Source organism: Scardinius erythrophthalmus (genome assembly GCF_964197995.2).
Source record: "Scardinius erythrophthalmus genome assembly, chromosome: 18".
Classification (NCBI taxonomy): domain Eukaryota; kingdom Metazoa; phylum Chordata; class Actinopteri; order Cypriniformes; family Leuciscidae; genus Scardinius; species Scardinius erythrophthalmus.
The window spans coordinates 15,978,442-16,000,702 of record NC_138238.1 but is presented as its reverse complement, the minus strand read 5'-3'; the positions used below and the strand labels follow the sequence as shown (position 1 = coordinate 16,000,702).

The following is a 22,261-nucleotide window of genomic DNA, read 5'->3' as shown; positions in this document are numbered from 1 at the left end:
CATTTCCTCCACAACAAACAGTTCAGGGAAATATATTGTGAGCAGACTATTTTTAACACATATTAAGGGGTAATGTTATCAAATTATACAAAAAGTGTCAAAATATTATTTAATTCTGTGTATTTAGTATACATACAATTTTAGATATTAATTTATCCATTGTAAAATAAAGGAGTTAGATTTGCTCATCAGAGGATTTATGGCTTCATGGAATGATAAATTAATGAAACTGCATATTTTATTGATTTTGATTTATTTTGTTCACTGAAAGATGTTCATTGATAAACATTCCATTTTAGATATTTTTGTATCAGTTCAATGGGATTATCCTTTGTTCAATCATTAAATTACTGTATTAGAAAGATGCACCATTTAATTTCAAATGTATTTTATTGCTCAGTGTAAGTAACATAACAGTCCATCAGTACATTTTTGGAGGTTATTTTGGGTCACCTGAACATTCATTATTTTTAAATAGGATGATTGCCTTGAATCTCTATTAAGTGAGTTCATTCATTGCTTCTGTAGGACAGCTATGAGATGACACCGCTGTGTGTTTGTACAATGCCCGATCAAGATCAATGACCTGGCCCTGGACAAGGATTTTCTCCAGACACCCACGCAGGTGATGTGTACTCTTTGTCGACTCACTGTCACCTGGAAAAAAAAAAGAATTCCGAGAATCAACTCAAACAAATCCTCTACTTAAATAAAGTAGCAAGATTTGTTAAATATACTCCCTGAGATAAGACACAGTTGTCTACCTGACAGATACAAGTAAAATATAAAGAATTCAACACAAAACATCAAGGATATTGGTAAATGGAAGAGTACTTGAGCATGGAAATTCTTGCTCACTTCCATCTCGCAAATTTACCTGGCATTCCCCCAAAAGTCAGTAGCATCCCCTTTTTCCACATGGTGAAAAAGTCCAGACTTTCCGTTTCATGCACTGATTTGCTGTTTACCACAAGTGAATGTTTCAGTATGGTAAAAGTAAGTGTTGCAGGTTCACGGGGAAGGTCAACCGTTTCCGATCCCTCTTTCAGGCCCAGCTGCTCCTCCTGTTACAATGCAGATAATACTTAAGGTCCCATTAGTTCATTTTTTACAGTAGCATTTGTTACAGTAAAATACAACTGTTCATTGTTAGTTCATGTCAGCATAGGTCCTAACAAATACTCTTAATGTTTAAATTAACATGAACTAAGATTAATAAATGCTTTAGTATTATTTCTCTTGTGTTCATGTTAACTAATGTAGGTAAGTAATGTTAACAAATGGAACCTTATTGTAAAGTGTGTTACTGATAAATGTAATGAAAAGGTTGCTTGTAATAGACCTGTATACTTTTAAATGATAGTAAGAGGATCAGATGTTAATTTACTTTGAAATAATCATTAGCGGTTTAATCGTTTAGCCTAAATGCTAATATTGCAATGGATTTTTGTTTATTACCTTGACATCTTTATGCCCATCTAACTCTTCCAAAACATACTGAAATCCTGTGCTTTGGAGACTCAACACCGTCCCAGTCCAAGAACCAAAGATCTCGACTGTGATACCAGCCTCTTCTGTCTTAAGTCCAGGAAGATCTGTCGTGATTATGTGCATGGGAAGATAACGTCATCTTATCTGCAATGTAAGTTTAAACATACATGAATTTTCACTCACCAGATGTATTAAACACAGCCACTCCAGTTCCTGGAAAATAGCTCCCTCTCTTGATCTCGGAGAAGCAGGGCCGGGGTTCCCATGTTGAGTCTGTATCCCAGGGGGTGCTGAGATTTAGCCAATGCCCTCCTCTAATACACCCATCCATTTCTGGTTGAAACTGAGTAATAAAAAGGACACCTATAAGCTTGCTTTATGTGTGGTCAGTCAATGTTATTCAATTAGAATATTATTGGAAAATACGATTAATCTTACTGGATGGAAGAGCTTTTGTTTGTCCACCAGCATGCCACCAAGAGCCAGACGTATCTTTCCTGTTAGTTCTTCTTCTGCCAGATTAGAATGGAGACCGACTACAAGCTCTGCCTGGTTGTTTACCTCTAGCACCACAAATTTGCCCTCACTGCGCAGTTCCAGCTGTCCAAAATTATCAGAGAATACTTTGATGTTTGGTCACATAATGAATGTTAATGAAATGATATTTGTTCTAAACATAGCTTTAATTAGCATGTTTCAAAATGCCATGTTGATTCTGGATGTCTCAAAAAACCACACATATTTTTATTAAATTTTAAATTGTTATATATATATATAAACACACTACCATTCATAAGTCAGTAATTGAAATACTTTTATTCCACAAGGATGCATTAAATTCATCAAAGACATTTATGATGTTACACAAGATTTCTATTTCAAATATTTATATTTTTGAACTTTCTATTCATCAAAGAGTCCTAAAAAATGTATCACTGTTTCCACAAAAATATTAAGCATCACAACTGTTTTCATTCATTCATTTTCATTAATTGATAATATAAAGAAATGATTATTGATCCGCATATTAGAATGATTTCTGACATGTGACACTGAAGACTGGAGTAACAAAGCTGAAAATTCAGCTTTGCCATTGCAGGAATAAATTGCATTTTAATACAAAGCAGTTATTTTAAATTGTAACAATATTTCACAATATTGCTGTTTTTGCTGTATTTTTGATCAAGTAAATGCAGCCTTGGTGAAAATACAAAGGGTTGTTGCTTTAAAACAGGTTTCAGAGAAATCAGTAGAGATTAAAAAATATAAACAGTATTTACCAAGTACCAGGATCCATCATTGAGTTTGCGACCTCCTTTTACGCTCACTAAGATGTCTGCTTTCCCAATCTGCATTTCAGGTATGCCATCACGGAGTGAAAGCACAAACCAGTCCTGTCCATCTTTAGTGTCTCCATAAAAGATGGTTCCCTCTGGGTCAAAGGTCCGAAACTCAAAGAAAGATCTGATGCTGTATGTGCGAGGTAAGACAGTGAATTCTACCACTATGATTTTCTTTATGTTTAAATTAGATAGACGATGCCCAACTACTGCAGCCAAACAAAGGAATTACGATTTAGAAAGTGAAGTGAAATCCACAGATTTCAAATCAACTCACCTTGTGATGTCAGAGAGATTTGCGCTCGTCTGCATTAAGGGAGTCCATTTGGACTGTCTGTGTGCAAGATTGACAACTCCCTTGCCGGATATCTGTCTCAGTCATCCCAAAAACCAGTGAATGGTTTTGACATCATATATCAAATATCATACAGCAGCCAAGCATGCTCAGATTACATTTAGACATATCTCTCTCACTCTTGCTAAAGGCTAGGTAAACACAAGCATGTGCAAAACCCCAGACAAGCCGCCAGTGTAAATACTGCTCCTCCAGGCAAGTGTGGAACCAGGGTTCAGCGAACTCAGAGTTGAATACGCCAACAGTGCAATGACTTTGTCAGCTAAAGTTGCTTCCATGCCAGCCAGTCAGCTCAAAATATACATTGCCTGCAATTTTCTATCTTATGTAATTGGTTTTCCAATGTAGAATTCAGGCATGTTAGCAGGTGCATGGCTCTTTTTGTTGTTACAAAATTATATATATATATATATATATATATATATATATATATATATATATATATATATATATATATATATATATATATATATATATATATATATATATATATAGGATTTGTATATCCTTTAAATATCATAGATGCAATGAATTAAGAATTTTTAATTAATTATAATAACTTAATGAATTATAAAATGTTTCATATTAATCCAAATAACTAAAAAAATCAATTGAAGTGAAATCATAGAGAAGAGATTATACAGTATTATCTATTTTATATCTAACCAATGAATTTGGCTTGAATAATTGTAGCTTTAATGTAATATTTCCATTGCATAGTATATCACTTTACATTTTATCCAAATTGAATCCCTTTATGAGGGATTTAATTGAATTTAAGAATTTAATTGAAAGAAAAAGCAAATAACACTTATTTTCTTTGGCATTAATTGAACTCATTTCATACTTCAAAGTTAAGCTTATTTAAATAAATGTAATTCATCTGATATTACCAGAAGTCGTATTTCTGAGTGTAAAGTAAGTGAGGATCGAGCAAGCAGGCAAGCTTCAGTATACATAGAATCTTCATTTATATGTGTGTTGTCAACATTTAGGCTTTACTTTTCAATTTCTGATGATTAAATTGCATGGTAACATTTGCTTTTGCAGTTTTTCATTTGCATATCATGTGTAACATAGTAAAAGGCACCGGTTTCTCAACATAGTTGCATAGTAAAAAACAAAGGCATTGGCGATTATATATCTCTTGTAGCTTGTGAAATGCTAGTTTAAAAAATATATGACCTGTCTTTTAGAGATCTCATACTCACCTGATCACCTGACACTCTCCTGCACAGCAGAATCAGGGACAGGCCTAACAATAGTATGACCGCTTCCTTGAGATAGTTCATTCTCTTTTAGCGCCAAAGATTACAACATGAGTAGAAACAAGAAATAATGGAATCAGACCACAAGCTTTGGTTTAGCCGAATGCTGTCAGACTACCTCTCTGTCTCTTTCTCTGAGAACTGATTAAACTCCGGTCTAGCACACAGCCTTCCCAGAAGACCAGAGACTAAGGATGTCGACATCACAGAACCGGAAAAATATTGATTTTGGGCTTGTTTGAGTGTATAGGTCTTTTGTATCCTGATAACATGGTGATTCATTTTACCAGTGTACTATCATAACCAGCGTTCAGTATATGCTTTTGTTAATGACTACAGAAAATTAAGTGGGTGAGAGTAGGGCACAAAATGAAAAATGAATGACTGATTGGATGGATGGATGTAGAGTACACTGTGCAAAATTTTTACCTTTAGTGACATCAAGATAATATATAGTCTTTTGGGGTAGATAAGGTACAAATACATTTTGTGACTTCTGTTAAAGTTAAAACTTTTGCAGATTTCTTTTCTGACAGTTTACCCCTAAAAAATAAAGATTTGTAAATCTTTTCACAAAGAGTGGATATTATAAATAAATAAATATACCATATAATATACTAGTACATGTATAGTATATATATACATATATATATGTGTGTGTGTGTGTGTGTGTGTGTGTGTGTGTGTGTGTGAAATATATAATATTTTAAATGATTGTGTAAAGGATACATCATGCAGATGCACTGGGACACATCCTCAGTGATGTAACCTGGGGTCATTGGGTGTTTCGGGTCTTTCAACATCAGACACCCTCGCCCAGGCGACCCGACCGGAGTTGATCAGACCCCGGCCTGTGTCCCAGCAGCAATTGCCCACCGTTCTGCCCTCTTAATCCACAGCCAACGTGTGGCTTTCTCTGCAGCTTCAGTTGCGGATCTGATCGCCTTTCTTTTAGCTTCCCCTGTGATGCCTAGGGTTTTAAACACATTGCAGAGTGATCGCCCTGCAAATCCTCTGCAGCCCACCTCCAGAGGCTCACAACGGGTTTGCCAGCCCTGCCTTCTACACTCTTCAACTATCTCTCATTGGCCTCGTCCATGCGCTCTTCCCAAGGCACAGTGAGCTCCAACAAGATCAACTGCTTGGTAGAATCTGAGAATATAATCATGTCTGGACGAAGCCTTGTGGATATTATTCTGGTTGGGATCTTTAGCTGTTTTCCAATATCCACTTCCAGTTGCCAATCAGTGGCAGTAGTGAGGAGGCCAGACTTTGCTCTGGGTTGTGGAAGGGCTTTCTCTCCAGCTCTAAGAAACTTGATGCTCCTTGGATTGTGGTGGCCCTTGATGGTGTTAATGGCTGTGGCTATGCTCTCAGCAACTGCCTTAAGCACCTGGTCGCGGCGCCAGCGATAACGCCCATCTCAGGGCTTTTGGACAGCTACTAAGGAGGTGCTCTAGGGATTCCCTTCCTGGACAAAGGGGACAGGAAGGTGTCTCAATTTTGCCCCAGATGTGGAGATTTGCTGGACTTGGTAGGACATCGTAGACAGTTTGGACTAAGAACCTGATACGATGGAAGTCTCCTTTCCAGATGTCGGCCCAGGTGATCTTGCGTTGCCGAACATTTTCCCATTTTGTCCAAGCTCCTTGCTGTCCCATTCCCACCATCCTGCTAGCTCTAACTTCCTCCACGCCTGCCCGCACTTCCTCCTGAACAAGATGTTGACGCTCTTTGCCTTGAGCATTGTCAACTCTTGTTACCGGGAAGTAGCCAAAGCCTGCACGCCCTGTTGCTATGGGCCCCACCAGTGCCTTCTGCCTCAGCCGTGACTCAGCCACCTCCAGCGATTTTCCTGCACTCCATTTCCTGCCTGTTCGCACCTGTATGCCAGCTGCTGCCACCTTTGGATCCCTGGACTCTCTATACTGCCATGCTTCCTGTGTTCTTGACACCATGAACTCCTCAGAAAGGCTGTTAATTGGGATTTGCAGGACATTACTGGTGCCATACAAGAAATATATAAAATAAAATAATATAAATATAAAATAATAATATAATATTTTTTATTTATAATTAATTTTAACATTATTTATGTGTATTTTTCAGATTTTTTTTTTGTGTGTGTATGCAGACTTTGCCTCTTCTCATCCTCAACCTGGCAGTTAGTCTGATTGCATAACAAATGAACTTTGAAAGATCACTGATGTTTGTTCATTCAGGACTGTGTAACCTTGATGTATATTTTGTTCTTAGAATGCAAAAATTGCACCTAGTTTGGTATATTTCAGACTAAAACTAACAATCATAGTATCAACAGTTGTCAAATGAATTATTGAAAACTAAAAGTTCCACCATTTTAAGTATTTCATTCATGCACTGTTTTCGATTTCTGGTTACAGCCTGTATGGTCCGGGTCAAATTTACCCTAATTGGATTCTATACAATTCCCCAAAAATCACACTGTGAAAAAAAAACATACAATCATGTACAAATAATTAACTTTTAATATCAATACTTTTCACACATAACAAAGAATAAATATCTGAAATAAAATGTTTTAACCACTATTTTTAAGACTACCCCTCCCCGACACCCGCGGTACACTTGCCATTTTAAGTTTATAACAGTAATATCTTGGTCTAAACCTAAAGTAATCTTGACAAACTATATAGCATTTGAAAGCTTTTAGATTCTTCATTTGTGATGTGGTGCCAAACTATCACACGCTCTGATTCTTTCCGTATGTTTTTTATGAGTTTTTTAGAGTTTGAATAAAAAAAAAAACATTATTTTATATATTAAAAATTTTCATAAACTTAAACTTCTATAAAGTTTTTCAAACTTTACTTTTACAACTTTTTTTTACTTCTTTAATAATTTGTGAAGTGTTCCCTTTAAAAATATACCAAGCTGAAGTTTGATTTTTAACAATTTAAGTTGGAAAAATAATTTTCAAGTCTATGCTCACTAAGTGGAACAGACAATTAACAGGTAAAACAACTTTTTATTTTTACAAACTTTGAAAAGAAATAGTTGTTAAACTCAGCAAGACACGGGCACCTCAGGACTAGAGTTGAAGAGCTCTGGCAAACAACAAAGAAGCGTTTTGTATTTTGTGTCTGTACAGTTGCTTTTGAATTTCTGTATGCACATTTCACACCGCATCAGCTTGTTGAAACTTTGCGAGCAAGTTCATGACCCTAAATGAAAAAAAGTCACAAAATTTCATGTTTTCACATTTTTTCACATTGCATATATGTGGCCGACTTTTTTTTTTGTTTTTTTTTGCAATTTAGAGCTCTCTTTTGCACTTCTGCATTTTGTTTTGAATGTTGTGTCAAAACTGCCAACACTGCATATTGATGATGAATTCAAAGATATTTTGCACGTCATCAGGTTAATACTTTATTTGTATGGTTGTAGCATAGACAGAGGGAGAAAAGAGAACAGGAGCAAAGAAATTAACTGTTGATTGTAGAATTGAATCGGCAATGCCAGCAAACCTCTGTATTAAATGGTCACAAAGTCAACAAGACACAAATAAAGTTTTCAAACATTTCACTTCTTTGAAACTGCCCAAATATAATGTGGACCTCTAAAACAATGGCACAATATAACAATGTCACAAAATACCAGACAATTTAGTCACATGCCTACAACTATGACCAAGTGCAGAACATATGTAGCTGGTAGTTTTAAGTCACTTTGATTGAAAATTCAAGCCTACAAAGGGTCCTTGTTCTGGGTGGACCAAGAAGAGGCTATTTTTTTTGTAGTTCAGGCATTGTTCAAAACCAAACGTACTGGACAGATCTGTGATTATTTCAGTACATATGCCCCCAAAAGGCGTTACTTCATTTTTAAAATATTTATCCTTTTTCTGTGCAAATATTCAGTAGTCTATCCAGATGCTGACTGATAAATATTTTTTTTAAAGTAGGACTAGAAGTAGTAGAAGTAGTGACCTCTTTTAAGCATACTATCTACTGAATTTCATTGAATGTTTGCTGATGGATGAAACAGGAACATGAGAGCGTAACTCATTTTGATGTTCCTCAAAGTAATACTTAAATAGAATGTTTTATAGAAAATGGTATCACAATTTCTTCTTTGTAAGGTGCGTTCAGATTATGTGCATATACTTATTAGCTTATTTAAATAAAAAGGCATCTTAAATGTAAACATCAGAATTTTTAATTTAGTCATTTTAAACCAGTTACTGATTCAGAACAATTGATCCAGAACAATTAACAATTGATATCTGGGCCGATATTTAAACCCAATTAGACTTAAATACTCAATGAAAAAAAAAAATACATTTACAAACCCAATGTTATTAATTCTTTGAAAATAATTGTTACATTTTTATGTGAACCTCTCAATGGTTGTTACTAACGGTTTTTACATTCGTTTACACAAATTTAACATTTACTTTTTGTTTAACCAATCACTGGTACAGGTAGTTGATGCAATTCATTCATTTATATATTTCTAGAATTTATGTAAAAATGTTGTCATGGTGGAGAAAATACAGCAAAAACAAGAGGTCAAACACAAGTTTGTTGGTAGCTATCAAGGGAGATAGACCTTGATTTGGTTTCCTTTTCCTTTACCACAACACACCCTTTCTCTCACACACCACACTCTTACAATGCAAACAAAAGGCTTGTACTCATACCCGAGTGAAGCTACATGATCCACAACCATTCATTGCATTGTGTTTTACCCTCAGGAAATGAACAGTGCTGCGGCTACATTGCACAGTTTCACACATAATTCAAAGGGAGAAGGTAAAATATTGAGAATAGACAGGGAGAGGGTGTTGGAATGAGAAAGATGTGGAGATGTAAGGGCAGTATTTGAAAGGCTTTCGTAATGCTTGGGGAAAAGAAATAAGGCAACATAGGAGTTTTTCTTTTTGGTTTTAGAGTTGAAAATTTTGATACTGAGGGGTTAAAAAAGAGAGTCCAAAAAGTTTTGTGAGTACATGCCTCAAGAGAAAAAGCAGGAGAAAATGAAATGAAAGAACCACATATGAAGGAAAATTGAGTTTTGTGACAACACCAGAAGATACTGAAGAAGCAATTGTTGCTCATGCGTTGTGGTTATATTGAATCCAACTTCCTTGACATATCCCTAAGACTACTGTATATATATATATATATGAATACCCCATAGCGGTTCGATATTACATGTTATTTTTCAAGTCAGCGTACAGAAATGATCTACCAAACTATCTTTATTTTTTAACCTCATGACTAAATTACATTCATATTCTTATGTACTTGAATGAGCTTCAAGTACAAGCCTTGTCTCACTACCAAAAAGGGAAAAATATATAAATCAAACAAATAATATAGTGAAAAACAAAAGAAAAAAAAACAAGAAAGTACAAGGGAGAGCTCAAGCCACTCCAGTGCTATAAGTCCCATAGTGCAAGCCCTGCAGGGGCGTCAGGACTGACTGACGTCCTCTCCTTTTCTTCTCTCTGCGAGAGAGAATTTGCTAACCAACAGAAATGGTGGCTTGCTTGTAGTAGATTGTTTTCCTAAAACTAACACCAGCTACTGCCTCTTACAAGTAGCCTAAACGATTTTCTCTGTCTTTATAAAGGAAGCTCCATTTATGCTAACATACTGCCCAGCTGCGCTTTTCTCCACTTTACTCCCAAATTTTGCTCACACTCTCACTCTGTTTTAATCTCTGTTTGTCTCACTTTGTTTCACCCATTCTGTCACGTCTCAAATTCAGTCAATGAATGGAGTGTCTTTGGTGGACACCAGGGGGCAGTGGGGAGGAGAAGGCCACAAACATGAAGTCGACTGGAACGTATGTTGTTGGAAGAGATGAAACAGTTGGCAGGAGTATTGGAAGTACACAGACTTATTTCATAAATGATCAAGGATTAATACCCACATCCTACAAAACGAAACTATGTGAAACACAATCTGTCTCTATACATAACATGGTCAAAAGTAGAGTGGATTCTAAATCACCATACATTTGATCTTGTCATGATAATCCTGGTTAGTGAAGGCATCACATAATAATATGTTTAATCCATATGACATGTAGCTACACCATCAAGTTGCTATGCTATGACTTACGAAAGAACTTCATCTATGTTTTCTATTTACTGACCTATTAAGATTATAATAGCTTTTCCAGGAATGATGTTTTTACGTGAACTTCCATGGAACTGACCAAGGCTGATGCAGCACAATGATTTTAAGTGTGCATGCCTACACCCCCAACACACCCCACAAAAACACTTACACAAACCTGCAGGCACACATAAAGCCGGAATACTGAAAAACACATGACTGGAGTACCAATGTAAGATATGACACTATGAGCTACCCCAAAGTCTCCATGCATTACCTCTATACAAAATCACACTCTGTACACACTCATGCATGCGCGCACACACACACACACACACACACACACACACACACACACACACATGCTCTCTCTCTCTCTCTCTCACAAACACACACACATAAAACAGCTGCTGCATCTTCCTTCCCTGTGTGTTGTTCATTTTGCTTTCAATGATAAGCCACCCTTGCATTACTATAAGCAGTATAATTAACACAACTATTATTATCATTATTGTTGTTATACTGTCCTTATTATGGGAAACAGACAGAATTCATTTAGCAAAACACACATCCTGTTAGCTGTTATTGTTCCATGTGTTATCCATAATATCATAATGATTCTGAGGATGGATACCCAAGCTCTAATGACACTACAGAAGAGGCAAAGAAGTGGTGTGTTGAAGGTGCATCTTGGCAGTGCCTGAAGGGGGCGTTATCTTTTTTGTTCTTCACCCCCTTATAATCTTTCCTCCTCGTCTTCAAGAAACCCCTCCATCTTTCCATCACATTTGATTCCTATGTATGCCTATGCATTTGCTGCATTACAAAAGAGAAGTAAGAGCTGTGCAAGAGTCAGTTAACAAACAGAAAAACATAATTTCCACCCTTAATGGCCTCCTCTGCTCTTTTACAGGTATTCCCTTGCTGCCAATGTGTACTCACTTATGGGTTGTCCTGCTTTGTGCTACTGTTGCCGCCACTGTTGTATAGGCTGGGGTTCACTACTAATGGATGGGGTACTGTGCCTGTTAAAGGGGCGGCAGCATAATTGAAAAAAGGCAAGAAGGGCAAGGGCTCTTTGTCCCCTGATGCCATCATATTTAGAGTCATTGGAAGGGCAGCAAGGTTATAGGGGTATGGCAGTAGCTGTGGGCCATACAGTAGGTGATAGGGGTCAGGGTAAAAGGGCAGTTTAGCAGAGTCAGAGTGGGATACCATCTTCCCAAGTGATGGAAAAGGTAGGGGTCCAGCAGGGTAAGACATCAGGATTTGCTCCTCCTGTTTCTTACCAGAGCAGTACCCTCCAGGTATGACCAAGGGAAGAGTAAGCTCCTGGACAGGGTAGCCTGAGCCCATGTGGTATTCTGTAGGAGTGAGAGAGGTGTTGTCCTTTGATTCAGGCTCTGCTGTGGGCACTTGAGAATGTAGCAGGGTGTGGGAAGAAGGCTCACTCATCCCAGCTGAATTCGCTTGCAACATAAGACCCTGTTTTTCTGTGTTGTGCCTTCCTCTGTGTGATTGGCTTTGCTCCAGCTGTGGTCGCAACTGTAGGTCCAAGGGTCCTGGAGAGTGACAAGGTGACTTTGAATACCTTTGAGAAGGTCCTTTTGGAGTGGTTTGAATGACAGAGCATGTAGGAGATGGTATTGGACTGAGTGGTTCCTCTTTGGGCACTACCAGCGACACCTCCTCATTACAAGACTGTTCCTTTGAGATGTTGGATGGATGTTTAATCTGTTGATCAAGCTCTCTCTTTTTTGCCAGTATTGTTGTCATGGATAAGTCTTGGGCTTGGCTGCTGGATTGAGGAAAGATTCTTAGATCCTGAGCATCTTGTAAATCACTGAAATCTTCATTTGGATTAATGTCACCTTCACTAAACACATAACCTCTGCCTGTTTTTAGTGATATGGGTCCTGATGGAGTTGTTTCTCTTCTAATCTGAGGCTCTGTCAGCATTTCAGAAACCTGGACTTGCCTGTCGCTCAGCGTTTGGCTTCTTTTCTGTTGGTTTAGTGTGTCTAAATTCCGTTTTTCTGGCGTTCTGTAGTCTAGGCACTCTGCACCATTCATTACTAGTACACTAGGGAGGTTAGGAGAGATGACGTTAAACCTTTCTAAAGTGGGACTGTGGATAACTTGGGAAAACTGTGCACACAATGGACTGTGGACTTTGTCATTAGTTGCCACTTTGGGACTTTCACAATTTCTGACTCTTTGGTGTTCTTCCATGTTCTCACCTAGTTGGTTGTCAGTGATTTGACAGTCTGGTTTGGAGTAATATATGACAGACACAGGCTGTACTTGCTCACAATTTGCATCTAAACCTTTGCTTGGTATAGTCTCCGCTGTAGAAGGTGCGTAGCTTGACATGTCTTGCTTTTCCTGTGTGTCTTCAACCTCGGTTGAACTGCCTAACTCATGTCGCTTGAGGTGGCAATTGAGTGCAGCAGAGGTTTTGCAGACCTTATCACATTGTGAGCATGTATATCTGATCAAAGGCCTCCTGCCCAAGCGAACTGGGCTGCCTTTTTCTATGGACCGTCCATCCACTCCATTCTCATCCACTTTCATTTCCACCTCATTTTTTGACGACTGAGAAGTGAAGAAAGTAGGGGCAGACAGTGGCTTGTTTTTGGGATGCTGAGTTCTCTGATGTTCCTCTAGCTTGGACTGTGATGGGAATGGTGCCCTGCAAAGCATGCACACAAATTCAAACAGATGTGTCAACTCATGTTTGTCTCGTTTCCTTGGGCTGGAGAACCAGCGGCCACATGTTCCGCACTCAGATGCCTGATCTTCGGACCATCTTTGCTTGATGATAGAGGATGCTGTGTGTTGATGATTGAGTGTAGCCTGAAGAACAGATGAAGGGAGAGGGAGGTCAGGCTTTCCATGAGTTCCCTTTTCTTTTTCCTTCTGTTCTGTTCTTGAAGAGACAGGAAAAGTGTGTGGCGTTTCTTTGACTTCAGCTTTCTGTGGATCACTAACTTCTCTCTGCTCTTTCTTTACTTTTTGTCTCCTTTCCTCTCCCTCATCTGCACCTTCATTCTCAACTTCTTTATTAAAATTTTTTATGAGTCTCTCAGCTCTCCTCATAGGCCTCAAGGATCGTTTATAGTGCATTTTGCGTTTCCAAGCTTTTGCCCCCTGCATATGAAGAGCCTTTCGCTTGGGTTTGTAAGAATAGTAAGGCCTCCATAGGTTGTCCTCCACATCATGGTCATTTCTGTCCTCCCTGACCTCCTGCCGGAAGAAATATTTCCTCACCTTACCTTTGAGTTTAGGGTTTTTCCATTTGGACTCCCCTTCCTTTCCTTCCTGACTGGAGTTGCGGTGTTTATGTTGGTGGTGATGAGTGTGCCGTTGCTCTCTCTGGTCCTCTTGCGATAGGTTACTCTTTTTGAGTTTGCTGCGTGTAGGGCTTTTGTCTCTCCTTAGATCTGTTTCAGAGATGCTCCGTTTGACAATGGCCTCCTCGCCTATGCGCACAGTAATCTGACAAAGTGGACCGCTGCCTTTGACTTCCGATCCCACCGCTAAAGGTATTGTCTTTGTTGACTCTGTTTTATTGTGAACTTTTCGTCCCTTGTGAAGTTTCTCTGTTGGCTGTCTGATTTTCAAGACCTCTGGGTCTAAACTGACAGCATCCCACTCCCTGTATGCCTCTGTGTGCTCTCTCTGGCTATGTTTTCTAATCTGTTTATGACCTGTCTTTGTATGATTTTCTGGACTTCTTTTTCTCTCCTCAGAGTCCATCTTATTTCTGTGAACAATGACAGAGGAAGAAACTGCAGTGCTGTGCATGATGACTGATGGTTTGCTGTGTGCAAATGCAATGACTGAAGAGACGGCTCCTTCTGGGCACTTTGGATTTTTTCCTTTGCCATTGCTACCTGACAGCCATAAATCTGACCCCTCTGTCTCTCTGGCTTCTTCTGTCATGTCTGTTTGGGGAGAAGCTAGTTTTTTACCCTGCTCTACATCCAACCTGATAGGGAATCCCTCAGGCTCAGCCTTGATGTCTGGGGTTTTAAGATCTTTCAGGAAAGACTCCAATTTCTTTGTGTCTAGAGGTTGTGGGAGGCTGCCATCTATAGATAAAGGCAGGGTAACTGATGAATCAGAAGTGAGTAGTTCATCAGCCATTGGCTGACTATATGTTTTGTAAGGTCTCTTTAGAGATCGCATGGGCAACAGGCGGTACAGTTTAAGGCCATTGACCTTCTGCTTGTAACCGCCATTGGCTGTTTTCTCACTTGAGATCAAGCCAGGATTGATACCATGGAAAGCCTTTTGGTGTGTTTTAAGGTTGTAGTAGGTAGGAAACGCCTCCCAGCAAAAGATGCATTGGTAGCGCCTTTCACCAGTGTGCCACACCTCATGTTTGGTGCGGTACTCAGCCAGAGCAAAAACCTTGTCGCAGTAGTGACAGGGATACTTTCGGCGCCATGAATGCACATTGGAGTGTCGCTTCAGGCTAGACAAAGTCATGTAAGAGCGCTCGCACACGGAGCAAAAGTAAATGATATGTCCATCTACCACTTTTACAAAGTGATCCTCTTCCCCCAGGGCATCCCTGCAAGTCAGTGTTTCAGCATGATGGGCATAAAGGTCGCGCACTTTCTTTATGGGTCGTCCAGGCCTTGTTTCTTGTCCAAGCTGTTCTGGCTCTGCAGCCTCATCTACTCTCTCCCCCTCCACTTCACCCTCCTCCAGGGGCTCTTCTTTGGGTGGCACTGGAAAAGCTGGCAGCCCTTGCCTGCAGGTGGCCTCATGGGATTGCAGTCTTTTATTATGGATGAAGGCTTTGCCACAGTGGCGGCAGCTGAGTACTCGTCCCCCCCGATGGAGACGCATGTGAACAGTGAGGGACGAGGCAGTGCTGAACAGACGGTGGCACACCCCACACAGTAGTTCTGGCTTCGGCACTGCCCTAAAGGAGTCATGGAAAGATGGCGTGGGGAGAGTCAAGGGGGAGGAAGTTAGAGAGACAGACGAGGGTGAAGGAGGAGGAGGAGGGGTTGATGAGGATGAGCGAGGGTTGATGCTAGGGAGAGGAAGGCTCAGTTCAACATGGAGGCTGTTTGCCTTGCGTTTTTTGCCTTTTGAACTCTCTGGATCCTTTACACCTTGGTCCTGGTAGGCTCTTGCGCTGAGGTTGAAAAGGATGTGTGCTGTTTCTGTTGTTGAATGCTCTTTGTACCCATTATTGAGACTAACCCCAGCTGTCTCTTTTGAACAGTCCATTTTATTAGAGTGTTGTAAGGGAGATTTTGGGTATCGGGTACCACTTCCATCAACAGAAAATGACAGAGATGGCTTGCAGTTCTTACTGACTGGAGCAGTTAGATCAACTGGGAAGGAGGAGGAAGAGCATGGTAGGCGCTCAGTTTTTGATGACATTTTGGATAGCTGTTTGTCTCTGAATGCTTCCCCCTTCCATGCCGTGCCATCTGAGCTGTCTCTGTCATGGTCATCAGAGGAGGAAGTAGGGTGGGATGAGGAGCAGTGCTTCTGTCCAGAAAAGCCAGGCAATCCAGCGCTGAGGGGAAAACTGAGCGATATCCTCGTAGTTTTGGCACCATCTGCCTCCTCCGTGCCCTCTCCCATCCTGTCTCCTCTCATGTGTTTATTTCTGTGTTTCATTGGATCCTTGTACAAGTTCTCTAAGATGTTCTCCAAGGCTATCGTTGGCCAACAACAGAGCACTAGACAGTCAAAGGGTTTATCTGTAGTCCAGAAGGTCCAGGAAAAGACTTTAAAAAGTGTCTATATCTTCAGTGCAGAAGTTGTCGATTGAAGGATGATGGAGAACAGAAATTTCAGATCAAGAAGATGGCTGTTCATGGAGGTCAAGTTCAGAGATGACGACTCCTAGATGTAGGTAACATTGTGCATCTTTGATTATCTTGGTACAAAACAGGACGGGGATTGCCGTGCATTGAACATTCAGCTCCAAGAGTGCAGCGCAGGTGTGGAGAGGGTCCCAGCCATCCTCTCCCGACACCATGACCCCGCTCTTAGTCCTGCAACAGAACGAAAATAATTTGTTTTCAAATATTCTGTTTTAATCACAGGAAACATTGTAGATTTTAGACAACCACAAACACCAGAGAGTTTTGTGCTAGGATTAAACTGACAAGAAATACACATGACAAAAAGTATGCACTGTGTGGTAGCAAATCAGTGTGCTAGAATTTGCTGGCTATAAAATACAAGTTAGCACCAAGTAAGCAATCCATTATGGTAGTCATACACATGCAGACAAGTCAGACAAGGTTGGTTGCAGTCATCTCAGTTTCCGAATTTGGCATGACAAAATCTGAAAGTGTGGAAAGAATCTCAGCAAATCAACCCCACTGAGTCACAGCATTCGCTTCACCTAATTGAACAGTGCTAAGATTTAATTAAGATTTCCCCAACAGGGTGTTATTTATAGTCAAAGTGCTCCAAATATGCCTAGACTGAACAGGTACCAAAATATAGATGGCCTTTTGAACTGAAGCATCTTGTATTCCTGATAAAGTTATTTGGATATATGCATAAATATGTAATTTTACTATATAGCATGTAATGCAGAAGACAGAAGACTGTCAGTTTTTCTTTAGCAGTCTGAGAGTGAATAGTCCACATTGTTGTTGCATTCATAAACCTTTTTGGTTGCTTATTTAATGATCATCTTGTTTGCTTAACCTGTTTGTTAGCCATAAAGAAAGAGCATTCTTAGTTAGCACTAATGATGCGACACCAGAGAAAATCCCCAGTCATGGTTTTCTGCCTGCGTTTTAGCCAGGCAGGCAGGCCTCTGTAAAATTCCACAAGCAGCCCTGAACACACTGAAACTAGGTCAGCACTGTTATTGCAGAGAGAGAAAGAGAGGAGGAGGGAGAGCAATGGAGAGAGAGAGAGAGAGAGAGAGAGAGAGAGAGAGAGAGAGAGAGAGAGAGAGAGAGAGAGAGAGAGAGAGAGGTGGGGAAGAAAGCGAGATACAGGCCTGGAGACAGGAACAGCCACAAACACACACTTACACATGCACAGAAACACATGTACACACACGCACACACACACACACACACACACACACACACACACACACACACACACACACACAAGCAGTCAACAAGCTGCATGAGCACACAAGCATTCTCCTCTCAACACGCAAACACTTTTGCAGGCGTGCAGGCACATATGAACCGGTCTGTCTGTAAACAAGTGGCTTGACAGCTAGCGTTACCCAGCTCACCATAAATGCAGCTGCTGAGAGTGTGCAAAGGATGTCCTGCATAATAATAGATGTTACATAAGAGTATATTTAGACAGGAAGAGTTGAAAAAATTATTTAAACCTGTCCGGCACTTGTTGTGACTGGCCGCTATGGCGTAAAACAGGGCCTAAGGATGACACAGTTTAACATGGTGATCGCATAGTGAATGGACAAACACATCTGCCACCCCCTCATTTTCTCTGTACGTCTGTCCCTATTTATCTCTCCCTCTCACCCTCCTTTTTCTTCACATATGACGCACACACTGCCTCTCAACAAACAGTTCCTGGCGCAAGAGGCTGGCCAAGCGTGACAAGGCCTGTGCCTTCCCCCACAAACTGCCCCTCTACTCAAACATCTGACCGATTGAAAGAGTTAGAACTGAAGTATTAAAGTGTTGCATCTTGCTAAATTAAATATTATGTCAAGTCAATTTAAAAAAATGGTTGGCAAATTGACTTTCTCCCAAATGTAGGAAATTGAAAACAAGCGTCACATCTGCGTCATCCGCTGGAACGTAAAGTGCATGCTAGTCAACCAGGTAAAGATTTTTAATTTACGCACATGAGGCCGCGGTTTATAATGCTGTCACCAGTGGGTTAGAAACTGAGAAGAGGCTCGGAAGAAGCCGGATAATGGGCTAAAGGTCTTGAATTTAGCTGTGCCAGTGAAAGAGACCATGGACTGAATGGCAGTGGAAAAGGGTAATGAGTGAAGGCCGCCTGTTTCCGTGTGGCCGTGACGGGGCCCACCAGGGTGAGGCTGACTGTGAAAAGGGGGCTGTCGCGAGATACTGAACTCTGCACAACCCCCTGCCAAAAACATAGTGGAGCCAGCCAGAGGATAGATGAGGGGTAGGGAAAAGAGCAAAAAGGAGGAGTAGGCTGTTTTGGAAGAGCAAGAGGGAAGCAGTTGGGAGATGGAGAAGGATGAGGTTGAGTTTGTGGGTGAATGTCCTCACTCCTTGCTTTTTCCCCCTGAGCAATTTATGGTATCTCTGTGATTTGGCATGACGGGCCATGCTCCAGCGAGTCTGCCCGTTTTACACGCTGTGTTCGACATGGTCCACTGAGTTTAAACTTGACAAGTGATTCCCATGAATCTGTTGCTGTAATATGATCAAGGACAATATCCTAAGTAGAGCAAAACTGGAAGAAAATTTCATCACAAATAGAGTGAGAAACTCCACTAGTGACCTGGCTGAAGCTACTTTCTCTAGATCATGCCTAAACCTGCTTCCATAATGCTTTAGTTTGTTTTGGAAGACGAGCAGCCCTGCCATGTTTCCGTTCTAACATTGATACCTCTTTTGCTACATTATGGCAGAAACTTTATGCTAACATATGCCAGAGTTTAAATTACAAATATCCCATGCTAGCAGACTTGAACCCATAAGCGGTGACAGTAAATTAAATTTGACCCTGGCGTATATTCAGCTCACTTCAATAAAACCATACAACTTGGCTGCTTGGCTTCTAACGACCTCTGACCCTATGGCCTTGTAGGGGTTGTGTACCACTAAGTATGCTTCACAGTAAAAAAAAAAAAAAAAGTTGTAAATTTGAAAATGGAATGTGCATCTTATAATATCATCCACCATCTGTAAGCACAGGTAGATGCTGTTTTTCTAGGGCTCCATATTTCAAGACGCCACTTGGTCATTAATTTTAAAACCGAGTCCTTCGCTATTGAGATAATTTCATCAGATGTGAACTTACCACAACATAAAGTATCCAAATTCAGCAGAACATAAATATGGAAAGAGAACGCAAAAAGTATGAAGCTTTATTCTCATTTTACTTTAATCTTGGAGCGACTCACCAACCCTGAAAAAGAACTGCGTGGTTCAGCCACAACAGCGGAGGATAAGGGAGACAGGCCTTGATTAGCACACACACAAACCCACACACACACACACACATTTCTGGTGTCTACACAAAACCAAAACAACATCGATATGATATGAGAGTGTCACAGAAATGCAAGAAGCAGGAAGAGGTGAAGACAGAGAGATAGATCAGAGGAAAAAGTATTTCCTTCTCGCTCCCATTCTCCGCTAGGCAAGCACACAACAAGACAACGTACCTCGGAAAACCTTCTGCTGCATCTCGGCTGCGATGTGTTCTCTCTCTCACTCTCTCACTTTCCCTCCCTCGGTCTGTGTGTCCTGGTCTGCGTGTTCCCGTGTGCGTGTATGAGTGAGAGAGAGAGAGAGAACACAGGGAAAGACAAGCGCGTGCATACAGGCAGCGCTATGTAGAGGGCAGAGACGACTCTCTCGCACTCTGACTCTCCCCCTCCTTCTGCCGCTCTATCTCTCCTTCCCTCGCCTGCACTCTCGCTCACTCTCTCTCTCACACTTCAGTTTGCCACTGACACATGATTCTGGGCTGTTTTTGCATTTTTTATCTACCCCAGCCTCGTACCCCTTACTCACCCACACCCACCCCCCAGCCTCATTTTAATTCCAATTCTCTTTTTTATTCTACATTTTTTTGTTCATTAGACACACACTTTCACCATGCACACTCTCTACATACACCAAGCCTGATGATAGCAAGGAAGGGAGGGAGAACGGGAGCGAGGGAGAGAATGAGCGAGTGAGAGGACGCCATTTAAGCAGTTTGTTACGAGCACTGCCAGTCCCCAAAATGGCTGAAAACAAACAGGAGCCATGCCAACAGAAAAAAAGCTTGGCCATAGAGACACGAAGGGAAAGAGATAAAGAGTAGGAGTGGGGAGAAACAGAGAGACGCCAGACAATACTTGGGTTAAACTCTTTAATAACTCTAAATAAGTGAAGGAGAGATCAAAGAGAAAGGCATGGACATGCACTTTGGTTTCCATTTTCTCCTCTCTTTGACTTTCCCTGACTGAAAAGAAGGACGTTTATGGCAAGAAGCGGTGGAACAGAGGAGTAAACATAGGAGTCTTTGGCCGAGACGGCCCTCTATGACAGATTTGGCCTTCTCGCCATTATGTGAAGCAGAGAAATAGCACCTCTATGTACTTTTTGTCCTGCCTTCATTTGCTTAAACATTTAGTCTGACACTTGCTGGATCGATCAATCCAGTTCACTGTCAATGCGTAATCTATAGCTATTACAAAGTTCAGGAACCACCTGTTTTAAAACTGTTCTACAGAATTGTGTGTGGAGGACTATGATTTAAAACTGTCTGTCTTGGCATTCAGAAATATTTTGGACCTGCGGAGAGAGCAGGGCAAGAGGATAAAGAAAATTAGGGTTTTTACTGAATTTTTCCTCTCGCTTCACTCTTCCTCTTTTATCCCCTTTTCTTCATGCCCAAATTTCTGCCGAACAGCTCATTATACCCCCCATCCTACGTTCCTTTCCCCTGTGCCCCTCGGTCCTTCTCTCTATTTTTCCTTTCTCTTTCGCACTCCTTCTTTTTCTCTTCTATTGTATGCCAGCCCACTTGTCTCCATGGGAACTCGGTTTGGAAGGGGTGTTGTTCTTATGATCTCTCCGACTTGGTGGAACTTTGTCACTTTTCTCACACCTTTCTCAGATTCTGTTTTTCTACGGGTTCTTATTGTGAGCTCGATTATAAAACGTTAATTTCACATGTTTGTGTTTTGTCGTTTGAAATGATTTGTTTTTTGCAATGTTTATTTTGTAATTAATAATAGTTTAGGTAACTTATTTAAAGAGGTTCACCCCAAAGTGTTTGATATTTTAAGTTATGAGCTGTTTGGAAATAGGTTTAGGAATAGGTTCAAAATGCACCGTAAAGCTGTAAGACATTTTGCCATAGTCAATATTAAGTGGTGCCAGAAAACATGTCAATATATTTAGGCAATGCATGTTTCATCACTTGGTGGGGGTAAGAAAATGTAGTTATTGATAAGGAAGTTCTATGGAAGTTTGTCTATTTGATTTAAGATACCTTTGAGATAAGACTTCAGTTCAAGTCAAAGTCAGTGTGATAGCAATTGTTGTGAGAGTGACATTTAATGCAAGGATCATGCACTAAGTAATTATACATTCATCCTATTATGTTATTATTTTCATTTTATTATAACTTTTTATTTCTTGCTCAAGCGAATAAGAAGAGGCCAGACAGAGGTGGTCTTCACAAACTAGAATCAGCCATTCAACTCTGCAAACAAGCTTTGTCATATTCCAAATTATTGTATTTGTCATTTGATTGCCTCTAATCTTTGTCTGCTGTGAAAATAGGTGGCTCAAATGTTCCCCTGCTCACTGCTGATCAAAGGCCGTCTTTAACATGACATATGGATCAGCAGACACTAATGAGAGGGCAGTGGCCAGCTGAATCTCCACGGTAACAAAAGAGGCTGGGACATCTGGAGTCAGCCACACACAGACTCCTGGAGAGTTTTGGGGAAGAGGGGGTCGTCAGATGTCCGCCTGCAATGGGTGGACTGGATAACAAATATGGCAGTGGGCA

At 40.4% G+C, this 22,261-nt stretch overlaps 2 protein-coding genes across 2 annotated transcripts; both read right to left on the bottom strand.

Moving 5' to 3' along the window:
• Window positions 1–262: 262 nt before the first annotated feature.
• Window positions 263–4,634, bottom strand: shbg (sex hormone-binding globulin). Its single transcript, XM_081392277.1, has 8 exons — window positions 4,398–4,634; window positions 3,109–3,200; window positions 2,772–2,961; window positions 1,930–2,091; window positions 1,675–1,834; window positions 1,459–1,595; window positions 878–1,064; window positions 263–657 (listed from the first exon to the last, which is right to left on the bottom strand). The coding sequence occupies exons 1-8, from the start codon at window positions 4,476–4,478 to the stop codon at window positions 500–502; spliced, it is 1,167 nt and encodes a 388-aa protein (XP_081248403.1). The 5' UTR covers window positions 4,479–4,634; the 3' UTR covers window positions 263–499.
• A 4,002-nt stretch (window positions 4,635–8,636) lies between these two features.
• Window positions 8,637–20,141, bottom strand: zbtb4 (zinc finger and BTB domain containing 4). The gene is made up of 2 exons (XM_081392042.1): window positions 19,914–20,141; window positions 8,637–16,590 (listed from the first exon to the last, which is right to left on the bottom strand). Exon 2 carries the CDS (start codon window positions 16,208–16,210, stop codon window positions 11,504–11,506), a length of 4,707 nt encoding a protein of 1,568 aa, XP_081248168.1. The 5' UTR covers window positions 16,211–16,590; window positions 19,914–20,141; the 3' UTR covers window positions 8,637–11,503.
• Window positions 20,142–22,261: the final 2,120 nt, after the last annotated feature.